Source organism: Peromyscus eremicus, chromosome 7, assembly GCF_949786415.1.
Source record: "Peromyscus eremicus chromosome 7, PerEre_H2_v1, whole genome shotgun sequence".
NCBI lineage: Eukaryota > Metazoa > Chordata > Mammalia > Rodentia > Cricetidae > Peromyscus > Peromyscus eremicus.
This window is the reverse complement of record NC_081422.1, coordinates 36,888,628-36,905,167: the sequence shown is the minus strand read 5'-3', so window position 1 is coordinate 36,905,167 and position 16,540 is coordinate 36,888,628. Positions and strand designations below refer to the sequence as shown.

At 48.4% G+C, this 16,540-nt stretch overlaps 1 protein-coding gene across 2 annotated transcripts in view; it reads left to right on the top strand.

Moving 5' to 3' along the window:
- The window catches only part of Grik4 (glutamate ionotropic receptor kainate type subunit 4), a 317,685-nt gene that overhangs the window by 260,820 nt on the left and 40,325 nt on the right, over positions 1-16,540 (top strand). For both annotated transcript variants that reach the window (XM_059267676.1, XM_059267677.1), the window contains one exon: positions 12,649-12,762. In XM_059267676.1, the coding sequence (XP_059123659.1) occupies positions 12,649-12,762 (114 nt within the window). The remainder of the gene's footprint in view (positions 1-12,648; positions 12,763-16,540) is intronic.

The window sequence follows — 16,540 nt, the reverse complement described above, 5'->3', positions numbered from 1 at the left end:
CAGCGGTGTTCCATGTCACACGTGTCTCTGTTTTACTTGGGCAAACCTGTTCATTTTAAAGAGAAAAGCAATGGGGCCGCAGAGCTGGCTCAGCAGTTGACAGTGACCACTGCCCCAATCCTGAAGAGCAGAATTCAGATCTTAGCACTTAAGAGACAAACTGGGTGTCCCATAAATACCTCTAAGTGTGGCATCCTCAAGTGTGGCAGAGATAGTAGAAAAATGAGCATGTTCTCCATGAGTAAGTATTGAGTAGTGACGAGGAGTAGCTTGTTGGTTTCCCAAGCTCAGAGAGAGACAGACTCCACCTCAAAGGAATCAGGGCGGGGTGGGGGGATGGGAGAGGACACGCAGTGTCCTTTTCTGGCTGCCCATGTGTCCGGGTGTGTGCACCTGCATACACACGTATGCATGCACATAGAGACAGTCACAGGAAAATAAATACATATTTATAGTTTCATTGATGTAGATTTTCAGAAAGGTGTACATGCTATGAATGAGCTTGAGGAATTATGACAAGGGGACATGCCTAAGTTGTCGCCGTTGTTATCAACACCTCAAAGGTCCCCTCCAGCTCCTTACATTTCCTTCTGCTTTTCGCTCTCCCCATCCTCCCTCTCAAAGGCTGCCATTGTCCCAATGTCATAGAACATAGCTACGCACAGGGAGCCTCCTTCTCCTTGACTCTAAATAAGTTACCAATGTAGTAGAGGCAAACAAACAAACAAACAAACAAAAATAAATAAATGTAAACAAGTGTAGATGTAGTCACAGGGCTCAAGTACAACCTGAGCATGACAGCTCTGGATCCGGTATTCTTTGTCACCAAGGTGAGGCGTCTCTCCGAAGGAGACCCACTTGCTCATCCAGAGAGGCAAGGATTTACACAGTGTCTCAGTGCTCTTCCCTCAAAGTCTGTGGGGATGGGCCCTTGGGAGATGCTTGCTCTCTTTCACAGTGCCTCTGCTCATGCAAGGACCAATTCAAAATGGACACCAGGGGACACTCTCCGCGTGGAGAGCAGAGTGGCCATGCCAGTTGCTCCCTCCTGGTGGCTCAGGTGCCTGTCTCTGAGGCAGAGCCACTTGGCAAGCCATTGGGAGAAAAGAAGGGCCCTCAGGGGCCCCCACAGTTTTTGTGTGGCAGCGAGGTCTCTGGATGGTTTCTGTGGTGCTTACAGCAGTTGGTGATCTGTCATTTCACCTAATAAAAACAGTCCTATAACGCGCCTGTGAATCACAGCACTCCTAATTACAGGCCTGACAGTAGGAAGCCAAGTGAAGATGCTACCACAAGCTGTCGGGACCTGTCAGAGCCCCGGAGCCCCACAGCCCCAGAAGCTGCCTGCAGGAGCTTGCCTGAGCATGCTTTACTGAGGCCCTGAGTAGGCCTGGATCCTGTGTAACAGGGTGGCAGAAGAGAGCAAACACCGTTAGTTTAGGAAAGGCTCTGCTCAGTTAGGGCAGCAGTCCTGAGCACGGATGAGGGCAATGAGCCTTGCCTCATGTCAGTGCCCCCTCCCCGCCCCTGCCTCCCAGACCTTAGCCAGCAGGGCTGGGACACCAGCAAAAGGGGAGTGCCCACCGGTGGGAATTTAGTGTCTCTGAGCACATAGCCTTGTTAGAGGTGACATCAGCATGCAGACTGGACACAGTATCAGCACAGGGGCACTGAGATGCCTTGGGCTGGCTCAGATGGTAGAGTGCTTGCCCAGCATGCAGGAGCCCTGAGTTCTTTCTCACACACCACATACACGGAGTGTCGTGCCACACATCTGTAATCCTGGTACTTGGGAGGTCGAGCAGGACAGTCAGAATTGGAAGTTATCCTTAGCTATGTACTGAGTTTGAGGGTAGGTTGGGTTACATAAGACCCTGGAAGGAAGGAAGGAAGGAAGGAAGGAAGGAAGGAAGGAAGGAAGGAAGGAAGCAAGCAAGCAGAGAGAGAGGGAGGGAGGGCCGGAAGGAGGGAGGGGAGAAACACTTGTGTTATCCTGAAAACTCAAAGAGCCTTCTATTTTTATTCCCTGAGCTGTGTGAAATAGGGCCGTTCTTCAGAACACCAGGTGTAGTAACAGTGGCCATGGTGGCAATGTGAGGAAGTCACCACCACTGAGGCCCAAACTCCGGATGCTGTTTCTTTTTCACACCACTATGACATAAACAGTGTGTGGCATATATAGTACATATTGATTTTCCAATCATGAGATTTTTTTACACTCTTCAAAAATCTACATTGAATTTTCTAATGCGGTCCCTTTAATAAATGAAATTAAAGCTAATGCCTTAAGCTACAATCAGGTTGCAGGAGCTCACTCTTCTGTGGTGTAGCCCATTCCAGGCACTGTCCTGGCTGCTTCCTGTGCACTCATTCATTCAAACTGTACAGTGTATTTATGGACTATAGATTATCTTTGTTCCTGCTTTCCACATGAGGAAACTGAGGCACAGAGATCAAGTAACCTGCGTATAATGGCATGTCCAGTGTCTAGTTACACTGGCCCTAGAGGTCCTGCCCAGAGCCTCTGTGCTTATGTTGCCCTCAGTGAGAGCTGAGGTAAGAAACTCCATGCTTGGGCTCCTCCATCAGGCGTCCGCCCATTTGTTCCATGATCATGTCCATTCGGCAAGTACTTCCTGAGGGCTGGCCATAGGCTAGGCACTTCTACAGATATGACCAAGACTGTAGATGACACCCAGGGGTCCCTTGCCTCCTGGAACTCTCGTCCTTCATGATCAGCAGGTAGCTTGATACACTAGCAAGATAAGTTTAGATCATGGTTCTCACATAAAGAATAAGAAACAGGATGAGTCCAGGAGGGCTGGGAGTGGCCTGTTAGATGGGCATCCAGAGGAGGCTGGAGACTGGAAAAGTGCTTGCCATACAATCATGAGGACCTATCTGAGTGTGACCCCTAAGACCCACACAAAGTCAGGCATGGTAGGTAGGGTGCATCTGTAACCCCAGCACTCCTCTGGTGGGATGGGAGGCAGAGACCCGAGAACCCTGGAATCCAGAAGGCCAGCTAGCTCGGCGTACATAGCATTGAACAACAAAGACCATTCTAGTTAACTTCCTGTTGCTATGATAAACACCATGAGAAAAAAGCAACTTGAGGAGAGAAGGTTTGTTTTTTTTTTTCCACTAACTACTCTCAGGTTACAATCCAGCACTGAGGGAAGTCAGAGCAGGAACTCAAAGCAGGAACCTAGGGGCAGGAACTGAAGCAGAGGCCAAGAAGGAATGCTGCTCACTGGCTCACTTCCTGGCTTTTCCCAGCTAACTTTCATGTATAGCCCAGACCCACCTGCCAAGGGATGATACCACCCACGGTGGACTGTGCCCTCTTATATCAACCATCAAGAAAATGCCCCCACAGATATGCCATAGGCCAATCTGATGGAGGCAGTTCCTCAACTGTTGTTTCCTTTACCCAGGTTTGTCTAGGCTCATGTCAACTTGGCAAAAGCTAACCAGCATAGAGACCCTGTCTCATAATTTGGAAGGCAAGGACTGGTCCCCAAGTTTGTCCTCTGACCTCCACACACTTGCCACGGCACTCATATGCCTGCACTCACACACCTAAATGCACATACACACATGTACCTCATATGAGTGTGTGTGTGTGTGTGTGCGTTCAGAGGAAGCAGGCACCTAGTTTGAGGCTGAGTGCAGTGCTGTGCAATGGCAGAGCTTTGGTTCAGGCGTATCTGACCACAAAGGGCAGGAGGACAGTGAACAGAACTCTGCAGGGAGACATCAAAAGTTGGCACTGTCTCCTCAGCCCCCTGACCCAGCTCAGACGCCTGTGCCCCATGGCTTCACCCTCAAATGATGAGCTAGTCCCCTCTCCCCACAGCTCACAATCTTTCTTCCAATCTGTCCTCACAGGCCAGTAACAGAGCCTTGTGCCCAGCCAAGTAAATATTTCATGGGGATTTTAATTTAACTCTAAGGGAATCTATCCAACCCGAGAATAGACTGTCACCTCAAGAAATAGCACCAGGGATGACTTAGACCTAGGGATGACATTGCCACTCCCCCATGAATGCTAATGTGCCTCTGGCATCTGCCTCCCCCAGTATCACTGTGACGGGCGCTAAACCCAATGCACAGGCTTGCAAGAGTGGCCGGGGCTTTCTCTGAGTGGAGGCTTAGGAAGACAGGCTTGGAGTGGAGGGAAAATACCTGCATAGGTGACCAAACTGGATACAATGTGTGTGTGTGTGTGTGTGTGTGTGTGTGTGTGTGTGTGTGTGTGTGTAAGGGGTCATACGTGCATGTGTGTGCACGTGCGTGTGCACACCTGTACAGGTGCCCCAAACTGGACACAATTATATTCCCTTATCTTTCACCTCATATATGGATTCTGGAAAAAAAGGAAGCGCCCTGTCTATCCAATGGGCAAGGACATCAAACATTTTATAGGTATCATGTGACTGCTAGACACTCTCCCTGACCACCCCTGGTAGGTGGAGTGGGCAGCAAGCTTGATGATGCCAGCAGGCGCACAGCAGATGTGTGTCACTGTGGAGTCTAAGTGAGGACATCCCCAGGCACACAAGAGCCTGCAGTGGGCATGAGTCCCTGGCTCCTTCAGAGTCCATTTCCCTGGTCATCTGCATAGATGGGGGTGGAGGGAGAAAGGCTTGCAGCAGGTGAATCGATTGAACAACAGAAGGATGACGATTCTCGTCTGGAATGGGTTGAGATGCTTTATCAATGTATCTGACTGAGCAGCAGAGGATTGGGCATGGAGAGACTTGGGGAGCAGCTTAACCACAGAGCAGGCCCTGCGGCTGGCCTCCGGCTCAGCCCAGGCCTGCCTACTCTGTCCCTTCCAGAAGTGTAATTAGCACCCTGCTAACAATTGCTTGATCCAGCGTGGGCCTGAGCTCCCCGTAATGCTGTCCTGGGTATTAAGGGGCTCCTGATTAGGGACAGGTTAGGGAGGGATTGCGCCCTCTAGTGGGGAAACTGGGGCTTCAAGTTCCTTGGCCTGATGAACCAAGACATGTATCTGACCAGAATCCAGCATTCGGGCCTCCTGAAAGAGATAAATGTACCTCTTATATCAGCCATTTGCCAAAAACCAGCCTGGTTCCACTGTCGGCAAAAAAGAGCTTGAGAATAGGCTGTGTTTAGGGGCTGCCCACCTGCTGCTGAACTATACTAGTTGTCCTTAGGAGCCGATAATGTGCCCACGTGCAGACACTCAAAGGAACAGTACAGCAGTAAGGAAACAAAGTTCCCAGTCTTGAGACTCTGAAGCTGTGTGATCTTGAACACATTATCACCCTCTCTGGGCTTAGCTCCTCGTGTGTGAAACAGGACTCAGGGTGACTATGCTGTGTCTGGTCTGTTTTAGAAAGGCTGACACCCACTTCAAGAACTTGTCATCTAATGGGAAGGTAGGACACATGAGTGTCAGCACAGGGACAAGAAAGAGAGTTGGAGACAGCATCTGGAGAGAATTAGTGTGGGCCAGGCCTGCACTCTGCAAGGGCGTCCCGTTTCCTAGGTCGTGAATGGAGGATTGTCACTGTCCCTACTTCATCAGAGAAGATATGGGGACACGGAGAAGTCAAGGTCACATCACAGGTGGGCAGCTGAGCTGAAATGGGCCCAGACACGGTTCTAGCACACGCACACTACAGTTGGTTGCAGTTCCTGCCACCAGGACACACGCTTTGGTGACTGAGAGGTGTGAAAATTTGTTCCTGAAAAGGTCAGGAAATGTGGTGTGGAGAGGGAACACTTTGAATGGTCCTGAGGAGCGGGTGGGGTTGATGGCTAGATAGTCACATGTTGATGATGTCACTGGACAAGCACATGATGTGCTGGAGAGAACGATGGGTGGATACAGGCTGAAGTGGCAGGGGGGACTGTGGGGGTCGGAGACACAGGAAACTTGTTTTTCTTTTAGTTTGGTTTTTTTTGTTGTTGTTGTTGTTGGGGGGAGTAATCCAGGGTCTCCCTATGTAGCTCTGGCTTACCTGGAACTCACTATGTAGACCAGGCTGGCCTTGGACTTGAAGAGATCCACCTGCCTCTGCTCCCGTGTGCTGGAATTATAGAGGTGTACCTACCACATCCAGCTCACAGGAAACTTCTAAAGAGAAAGCACAAGGCAGGAGGCGTGAAGATTCACTCATATAATCCCAGCACTTAGGAAGCTGAGACCAGAGGATTGTGAGTTCAAGGACAACCTGTGATACATGGAGAGCTCTGTCTTGGGGGGAAAAAAGCCTCATGGTCATGGTACAGAGATGAATTTTTCTAGAACAATATTGTTAATGAGCATTTGTCAAGTTCATATGCCAGGCACTGTGCATTATACATGGGGTGTGCAATCTCACTTAGCCTCTTAAGGATCCCACGTTGGCCATTGGTACATCATGTTAAAGCAAGAAGTGGGCATGGGGAAGCCATGAGGGCTTCCTAAGGTCACACTGATGAACTTGAACCCAATTCAGTGTGGTACCAGTGACACAGGTGGATAATCACAGCAGGGGGAAGAGAGGGCTGGCCTCAAAGCCCCTTCCCTTCTGGGTGTCACCAAAAGTGCTAGCCCCTTTTCAGAGCCTCAGCCTGGCCTTGATTGGAACTCTCTGTGCTCTTCAGAGGCAATCTACCCCAGAATGAGGACTTCTGGGATGTTCAGCACCATCTGATTCTGGGCAGCACTTCCCCCTCCCAGAGCCTTCCAGAGTTAAGTGATGCAATTACAGAGTTAAGTAAAGGACTGCCACCGAGCAGATGCAGGCGGGGCTCAGAGAGGTGTGGGGAGCTGAGATGCAGGGCAAATGCCTTCCCCGGAGCGGAAGCTGAGAGTTATGTACAAAGGTCAGAGGGAAGAAAGTTCTAGAAGCTGGTCAGAGACAGCACAATGGAGTTGAGAGAATTCATAAGGTGCTGGGTGCAGGGCACACAATCTACTCTCCTCGAGAGGCCACAGAGGATGTGGAGGATGCCTGTTTTCCAACTGGCATTTGTTCCCCCCAGAGGTTTCCAAAGAATGGGGTGATGTGAGGCCTAGGAGGGTCCCCAAGTGGTTCACACAGAGCACAAGGTCATTGGGAAAATGTGGTGATATTTTATTTTTGCTGAAATGTGGTGATATTTTATTTGTATGTTAATAAAGTTTGCCTGGAGATCAGAGGAAATAGCAAGCCATTAACACAAAAATCAGGCAGCGGTAGCACACGCCCTTAATCCTATCACTTGGCAGGCAGGGTCTCTGTGTGTGTTCAAGGACACACTAGGGAACAGAGCCAAGCATGGTGTCACACGCCTTTAATCCCAGTACCAACCATAGAGACCTGGAGGTCTGTACAGACACGCATTGACAAGGAAGTGAGGTAGCTGGACTAGCAGCCAATGAGAGGGCAGAAGAGCAAAGCAATAAAGGCGAGGGTAGACAGGAAGTAGCTTGCATTTGGAAGTTACAGTGTGGTGAGTTAAGGTTAGCTGGCTCTCACTATTCCCCTGACCTCTAAGGCTTTCAGCCCTATATTTGGCTCCATGTTTTTTATTTAATAAGACCACTTAGAATTTCAGCTACAGGGAAAGACCTGAGGGGCTGAGTAGCCAGGGGCCTGCTAGCATACCTGCCACTCACTGTGGACTCAGATGTGTTTCCAGAAGGCCTTTTGAGATGACCCTATCAAGGTTCACAGAAGCTCCATCACCAGTCACCCCAACAGCAGAAGTGGACCAGGCCCATGCTCATAACCTGCCAACTCACCCACCTTCCCACTCCTGTAGAAACTGGGTGCCATTATTACCCCCACTTGACAGATGAGCACACAGAGGCCGTGAGAAGTAAAATGACTTGTCCAAGGTCACACAGCAAGAGAGTTGACTGAGCCCAGACAGGTCTGGCCCACATGGAAGGCCGTCCGCTAGCACACACAGATACGATACAACAGTACTCTACAGTTTGTATAGGGCTCCTCTGTGCAACCGTCTTTCTTGACTTTCACATTGACTCCTTAGGCAGACATTGAACTGTTTCATAGCCAGAAAATTTGTTGGGAGAACATGGGAGAGCCACCAGTGAGAGTTAGGGGCAGCCTACTGACTGCTCCCTCATCCCACGGGTCAGGGAAAACCATAGATGGAGGAGGCAAGCCAGAACACTAGGAGACCCTGCTGGGTGCAAAGGAGAAGATCTTGTCCAAAGTGGGGTCAATGGCCATCATAAAATGGCAGCCAAGGTAACTGTGCAAGCATTGTCCACTTGGGGTGGCCAGGCTCTATGGCTGCCAATGGATGTCCTTATCGTTCTCAGGGGAGACTATGGGCTCAGGCAACCTGTGCAGACCTGATCCCTACTGTGAGCATGCTTTTTCTCCCAACCCAGGCCGATCCCCAGAGACGTGTGGGCCAGCCTGAGGGCTCTGGGCTTTGATAGCAATGTGGTCACTGCATGACCCCAGGTAACTTCCAATGAGACAAAGCGGGGTATGTTTTGGAAGTCACCTCCAGGTCAGCTCCTGCCTGGCCCAGCCTTGTAAATTCTACCAACATCCAGGAGATAAAAGGGGGGCATCCCTCAGAGGCAGCACACAAAGGCCTTCAAAGAACGCTTTCAATCAAAACTAAGCAAAGGAGTGGGGCCTGGTGCTCAGGGGGAATACATTTAAACACCCGTGTGTGTGTGTGTGTGTGTGTGTGTGTTGCCCCTACCACACAGCAGATGTGTATTCTCTTTTCTTGTCTCAGCCTGACTCCTGGCCTGGTCTGCTTTCTCAGTCCTAGGGTGCCAGGCTCAGGCCTGAGCCCCACAGTTTCCTTCCTGACCTTCCTGATGCAAGGTCCCTGCAGTTGCTGCCCAGCCTGGGAGCCAGATTCTACCTTCAGCTTCTTGTCCTCATTCATTCTGCACCATTCCATGCTCCCATCACCTTCTAGGGCAGAGTGGGGGCCAGTTAGAGGAAGTCACATGGTCTTGAGCAGGGCAGAAACACCAGGGACCGGTGGCGGGAAAGCCCGGGAGCTCCCTGGCTGAGCCCTTTCCCTTCACAGTTAAGGAGCCCATTCTTGTCAAAGAAAAACTTGTCACGCTGAGGTTGGGGCCCAGCTGTGACAAGATCCAGATCCTCAGATTTCCCATCCACTGCTCTCTCCCACGGAGAACATAGCCTTCCACCCTACCACAAGGCCTCAGCCAAGCTGCCGTGTGCCCGCATTCCCTCAGCCTCCTGCCCTAGTCAGGGTGGCGTCTGTGCAGTCCCAACCCCCTTGCTTGTTAGTGTGTCTTCACAGCACATTATCTCCTCATCCGAAGGCTGCTTTACAGCATAATGTCTTTTTAACTAAGGTAAAAGAAAATGAACACACATCTTTTGGAATAATCTGATCCCACGTGATGGTGGCTGGCACCCCGGGGTGCGCTGAAGCCAAGGTAGATAATTACTCTTCTATACTGAGTCAATTAAATATAAAAAACAGCCGCCACCAAACCTCTTGCCGGTTTCTTGCAGCTTGCTGCTGCCTCTTCTGCTTCCCTGCCCCCAACTTATTCCAGCCTGGGGAGAAAGGAAAGAGGGGGTGAGAGCCACGGAATCAACCTTGCCAGCCAGAGGCAGTTTTCTATGTGTGGTCCAGTTCGGGGACGTTTGCAACTCTACAGGAATGGCCTGTATGTGCTGGGGGCATGCTGTCCCCACCTCCGCAGGTGGGGACAGGAGGGACGGAGCCCATTTCCAGCTCTCTGACCATATGGACATATGGATTGTTCTGGCATTCATAATGTCTTTGTTGGCCAACATGAATAAATTTGCAGAATGATTTCCAAATTGTTATCCTAAGTTTTACCCCTTTTAGAGAAAAACTGAGTGTGAGAAAAGGAAATCTGGGGTCCTCGTGATTTCCCTTTGGTCAGTTGATGAGGAGTTCTAAAAAAATATATCACCAGAGAGAGGAGCAGGTGCTGAGTTTTCCCCTTGTCCATTTTTCATCTTAATCTTTTCAAAAGTTTTAATTAGTGTGGTGTGTGTGTGTGTGTGTGTGTGTGTGTGTGTGTATGTGCACGAACACATGTATGAGTGCCCATACATGTGTGTATGTGGTGTTTTCATGACTATGCAGCTGCATGTGATAGTATGTGCACATGGGAAGGCCAAAAGAGGACACTGGCATCTTCTTGTATCATTCTTCCCTTATGTCCTTGAGAAAGAGTCTCTCACTGACCTGGAAGCTTGCTGTTTGGACTCAGTGAGCTACTGGGATCCATCTGTCTCCACCCACATCAATGCTAGGGTTACAGGAATGCTTGGCTTTTTATGTGGGTGCTACGGATTTGAACCTGGGTCCTAATGCTTGCACAGCACAGCAAGTACTCTTACCACTGAGCCACTTGCCTAGCCTCACTCTTAATCTTAGTTTGTGTGTGTGTGTGTGTGTGCATGCATATGCATGAGTATGTGTGTGTGCATGAAAGAGTGTGTGTATATGCATGAATGTGTGTGTGCATGAGAGAGAGAGAGAGAGAGAGAGAGTGTGTGTGTGTGTGTGTGTGTGTGTGTGTGTGTGTGAGGTCAACTTCAAGTACCGTTCCTCACGAGCTGTTCACCTTGATATTTTGAGGCAGGGTCTCTAATTAGTTCAGAACTTACCCATTAAGCTAAGCTGTCCAGCCAGTAATCCCCAGGGACATACAAGAGCATGGCTGCAGGTGCACCGAGATCACAAGCCTGCACCACTAACACCAATTTTTAAGCCTGGGTGCTGGGGTTCAAACTCAGATCCTCACCCTTACACAGAAGCACTCTGTTGGCTGAGCCATCTCCCCAGTCCCTTGTCTTAATGTTTGCTTCTGTTCCTTTATTCGAGTCATCTTGACCGCTGTCCCCTCCCCTCCTCAGGTCTCAGGCAGGGCTGTGCTCCTCTCCTACAGCACACGGCACTCTCAGGCATGGCGTTGTACCTGCCGGCCTTTAAGGATGACTTTGTTGCTTTGCATTCTGCTCACAAGCTGAATTCAAGTCAGTGCCGCTGTCACTGAGGGGCCGAGGTTCTGAGAGGCCCAAGAAAGCCTCTAAAGAGTCCCCCAAATGAAGATGCTGACAATCTTCTAATCAAACCCCACTCTGTCATCCAAGGGCTGAGTCACTTGGTGGCAGTCATCAACACTCTCACAGAAACGTGGAAGGAGCCGCTCACGTTTCCCCTTTTCATTAAAGTCCTTTTCACCTGCACTCCAGCTCCTCTGAAGGACGGCTCTGGTTGATTAGGGCCTAAGTTTGCTAACCTGTGCTGGGCCATGAATTGAGAATGGAAGATTGGCATGACGGTGTGGAAAATCAAACTTGACGATAGATTGGCCCTTCACGAGCGCGAGTCACATCAGCATCTGCGGTAGGGACTGTCCTCATTGCTGTGACCCAAAGCCTGACAGCAGCAGCCTAAAGGAACAGGGGTTTTTTTTTTTTTTTTTGGTTCACACTTCAGAGGGAACAACCCATCATGGTGAGAAAAGCATGGTAGCAGGTGCCTCTGGCCATGGCTGCATGATTGTACAGAGTGACTTTTCTTCACACCTCTGTGAGTCAGAAAGTGAGAGAAAGAATGTCCCAGGCTCCCCAACTATAACCCATTTAAAGCTCCACCATTCTGGCTTTGTCTTATATCTAGGCCTCAAAGGTCCCAAGATGTTCTTTAACCTCCCCGAACCACCAGAGACCACATGTTCAAACACAGGAGCCCATGGGAGATAGTTCACGTCCTAAGCATAACAGCATCCTACTTTCTTGCAATGATTTGGCAGTCATCAAATGTGTGTGAACATCCATGCATGCTCTGTGTACCCATATCCCCTCAGGACTAATGGACTTGTGGACACTCACTTTTCTTCCTGCTTTTGATGAAATATAAATGTATCACCTGGGTGTTGAACGTAGCTCTTAACTATTCATTCTTAAATATTAAAATATAGGTTATTATCACTTGCTATGGATACAGAATCCTATGTAAGACACAAAGAATCTGACCCTGGGGTCTGGAAAGAGACTCAGGAGTTCACATTTTAATTGGTCCAATGGATGCTACAGAGAGATATCGGTGACCCCATATGCTACAGTTTGAGCATTATGTTAGAAAGTTGCTAAAAAGACCCAAACACTCTCTTCCATGTACATTCTTGCTTCATGGATGAGGCTGCAGACTCCTAGGCAGGCAGAGTGACTAAGTGTGATCAGTTCTTTTGTTAGGCAGAGTATGGGCTAGAACTGAGTCCTGCCTGGCACTGGGCTTTCTCCCAGCCCCGGGTATTGGACTGTAGACAACAGCAAAGAGCTTCTTTGCACCAGGAAGGATTTCAATTAGATCCAAGGAAGAATTTCTGACAGAGAAGAATATTGAGAAAGCTTGCCCAGAAGGTCTCCTCTCCTGGAACGTTTGGAAATTGTTTCTGAGCGGTCTTATTGTATTCCTTCTTGCTTGTAAATTACCTGTGTAGTCTGAGGGGTCTAACAGTAAGTAGACATGAGTCATGGCTTCATTTTGGTCCTTCTGGGAGTGATGGTTTAGATCTGGACTGAGTCAAGAAGCCTGACCAGAATAACATCTCCTCAGCAGGGACAGCCTGTGGTCACTGGTCCCCTGGGCCCTACCTCTTATGATAGTCTCTCTCTGTCCTTTCAGAAAGCTGATCTGGCTGTGGCAGGCCTCACCATCACAGCTGAACGTGAGAAAGTGATTGATTTCTCGAAGCCATTCATGACGCTGGGAATTAGTATTCTTTACAGAGTTCATATGGTAAGAGACTTATTTTATAAGCATTTATGCCATTAAAGTTATTTGCATGCAAACACCGAGTTATATGGTAATAATGAATGACTCACAGAAATATTTAGATTTCGAGAGTTAAATGCAAATGCACTGGGCTATTTTTTCCTCCATCAGCTGCAGGAACTTACAAACAGAAGAAACAGGAAAGTCACACTTGGGAGCTTTCCAGAAAAGATGGCTTCTGTCTCTAAATAGGGATGGCCGGGAGTGCCACTTGGTACACAGTATGTCAGCAACTGGCCTCAGTCACGCTCTTCCAGGAGGCAGGGACCAAAGCTTAGATGAGTTCACCAGCATGCTCAGGGCTCCCCTGCCTCCAGGGTCCACTGTGTTCACTCTAGGCATTGTAAGAGTGTGGAACTGTGGGCTTTGTCCTCTCTTGCTTTTCAGTGATTTGTTTTTCAGAACAAATCAGAGATCTATTCATGCTGGTACTGGACACCTACATTCCTTGTTTGTTTGCTTTTACTTTTTAAAGGATTTTTTTTTTCTGGCTATGATAAGCATCAAAATCAATACATAGGAACACACCAGCAGTCAGCCAAAGATGGACATGACATCTGAATGTCTTGCCTGGTGGAAAGAGCAGGAGTCATTCTGGCTATGTGTCATCAATCAAATGGATCATCACTCTGTGACCAGCCAATAATGGAAACTTCCTTGCTTCCATTATTAGGCCGGAAGATTCTTCCTCTCTTCCTTCATCTAAACTACCTGTAGGTGTACAGCTGTCATATAGATTTCCCTGTATTCTAGTCCCTTTCAGTGGCCATAATTTAACTGTCACACATACTCCAGGATGTACCCTGACACCGTGATGCACCATGACAATGGCTCTCATTTATTGAGTACCTCTGTGTCACAGACACTACCAGATGACTGTGAGGTAGATTCTAGTTTGGGAGTAAATTGGGTCCCAATGAAATATGTGCTGAAGTCCTAAACCCCAGAATCTAATCATGCAGCCTTTCTTAGAAAGAGTCCTTTCCAATGTTATGAAGAGTTAAGATAAAGTCTAACAGAAGAGACACCCAGAGGCCGCCCACACGCCCTCTAAGTCTGGCTCCCAGCAGAGGAGACCCTGTGTGTCTTTGCAGCTCCAGCCTGGCATTTGGAGACACTGCCTTTAGAGGAGAAACAACAGCTTGCCAGTGGGTATATCTACGCTACATGCAATCTGAATCCCCCTGGGAATCAAGGAGGCCTACATTTGGAGCTGTGGTCAGGTTTCTACAGGACAGAAATCACTGTGTTGCAGAGCCCATCCGGCAGCCTAGACTTATCAGAGTTACACTGTTTTCTGCTGGGCTACCTGGCTGGGAAAGATGGCCGGAGCATCTAGAAGAAGAGATAAGTGCCAAAATGTTAAGCTCTGCAGACAGAGACAGAGGCAGCGAGGACTTCGTTACTCTGTGCCTTGTGGAGTAAGCAGGCTGTGACCCTCTGAACCCATGTCCTTCCTTGTCCTGTTGTGGATGAAAGCTCGCATTCATGGAGAGTCTCTATGTTCCAGATACTCACGGGTAACTGTGCTGGGGCTCTGGATTGGTGTTGAATTGTGTCCTCTTCAAAGTGCATGTTGAAGTCCTAATTCCCAAGACCCATGCACATGACCTCATTGGGAAATAGAGTTCTTGCCAGTGTTATGAAGAGTTAAGAGAAAGTCATGCTGGGTTCAGATAGGTCCTTATCCAATGACTAGCCTACATCCTTGCAAAAAGAGGAGGATTTGACTGGATGAGGTAATACATATTTTAATTCCAGCAGTGCAGAGGCAGAGACCTCTATGAGTTCAAGTCTGGTCCTCTCTACCTAGCAAATTCCGAGCCAGTCAAACTTACATAGTGAGACCTTGTCTCAAAAACAATTTATTTAAAGGGAGCGGGCGATTTGGACACAGATGTGCAGGGGAGAAGGCCACGTGGAATCAAGCACAGAAACAGCAGGCATCTCCATGCCAACAAGCATCAGCAACCACACAAGTTAGGAGAAATGAGAACCCTCCCCCGGGGGCCTCCGAGAGAGCTAGACTCCGCTGTCACATCAATGGGCCTTCTATGGGAGATGACACGTTTCTCTTGTTTTAAATATCCTAGTTGCGGACTCTGTCTTGGCCATCCTGAAAACTAACACGGTTGTGCTGTGCTAATTTTAGGATCGAGGACACGAGTAAGACCGGTTTTAAAAGGAGGTCAAGGGCACATGCTAATAGCTCACACATGTTGATAAGCCAAAGAGCAAGGTGTGATTCCAGCCTGGCTCGCTTCATATAACCAGCCTGTGTGGTCCTTGGTAACAGTGCTGTAGGCTGCACGCTCTCTTTCCCGTTTGGTCCTCTGGATTGTTTTCTAAGGGAAAGCAAGTGGGTCCTGACATCCCATCTTACAGAGCAGGAGACCAAACTCACACTTGCAGCTACCTCAGGGAAAGGCTTGGAATCCAAGCTTCTCATTCAGGGTGGGGTTCTTGACTTCCAGCAAGCCCCATGTCTCTAGCTTCCTCTCTCCTTTCTCTCTAGCACCCTAAGAGGGCTTCCAAAAGGAATGGAGACATACAGCTTCTCTCCATATTACCCTGCTCTGGCCAGCAATAGACACACAGTCAGGCTGTGCCCTTGATTTCCCAATCAATGCTGAGGAAACTAGAAGCCTGGTGGTGACCTGATGACCTATCGGCAGCCCTGTGGCTAGAGGCACCCAGCCCCAGGTGTTTCCACCCTCTGGTATTCACGGTTGAGCTGCTCAGCATGGAGCACCACAGTATCGAATAGTAACTCTGCCAACCACAACAGCCTAGTCATCAACCCTGTGGACTTCCTAAATGAGATTGTCAACCAACTATTTATTATTACCTACCTCACAAATCCATGGCTGTGTTTGTCCCCTGAATTACCTCCTGCAACATTAAGTCTTGCAAGGCTACAGCTTCCCCAGATGAGTGGTCCACCATTAGTCCAGGTGTTTCTGGAAAGGTATTTTGGAGATGTGGTGAAGTATGTAATTAACTGACTAGAGCTCTTTGGCATAGAGATGTTTCCCGCCAACCTTTGCCTTTGAATCCATTCAGCCTCTCCCCGTGGATCTACATCCAAATTCCCCTTTTTATAAGGATGCTTCTCATTGGGACAGGGCTCATTCGAATCCAGTATGATTTCATCTTAATTCTCCATAACATTGGCAGGACTCTATTTTCAAATAAGGTTGCATAGTCGTATATACGAGTCATGAGAACTAGGACTTCGCCATGTATTTTGAGAGAGATATGGACCAATTGCAAGAACGTGAGTGAGCCTCTTTTAATTAGTTTAATGCTACAAGAGCAAAGAGAGGCTTTCTAAAGAATTCTGCTCCAGATCAGAGCATAGATCTGCCTAAGATTCTAGTCTGTTGATCTTTTGGACTTAAAAACTTCTACAGTTATATAGTTAAATACATGAGCCAATACCTTAATATCAGTCTAAATATGATAGATAGGCAGATGAATGGATGGATAGATAGGTAGATAGATTAATCCATAAATAGATAGATTATAATAGATGATAGATAAATAGATATACATACATGCATGATGAGTAGGTAGATAGATAGATAGATAGATAGATAGATAGATAGATAGATAGATAGATAGTAGCTGAGAGTTCTACATCCAGATCAGCAAGCAGCAGAAAGATAATGAGACATTGGGCATGGCTTGAGCATTTGAAACCCCAAAGCCCACCCCCAGTGACACATTTCCTCCAATAAGA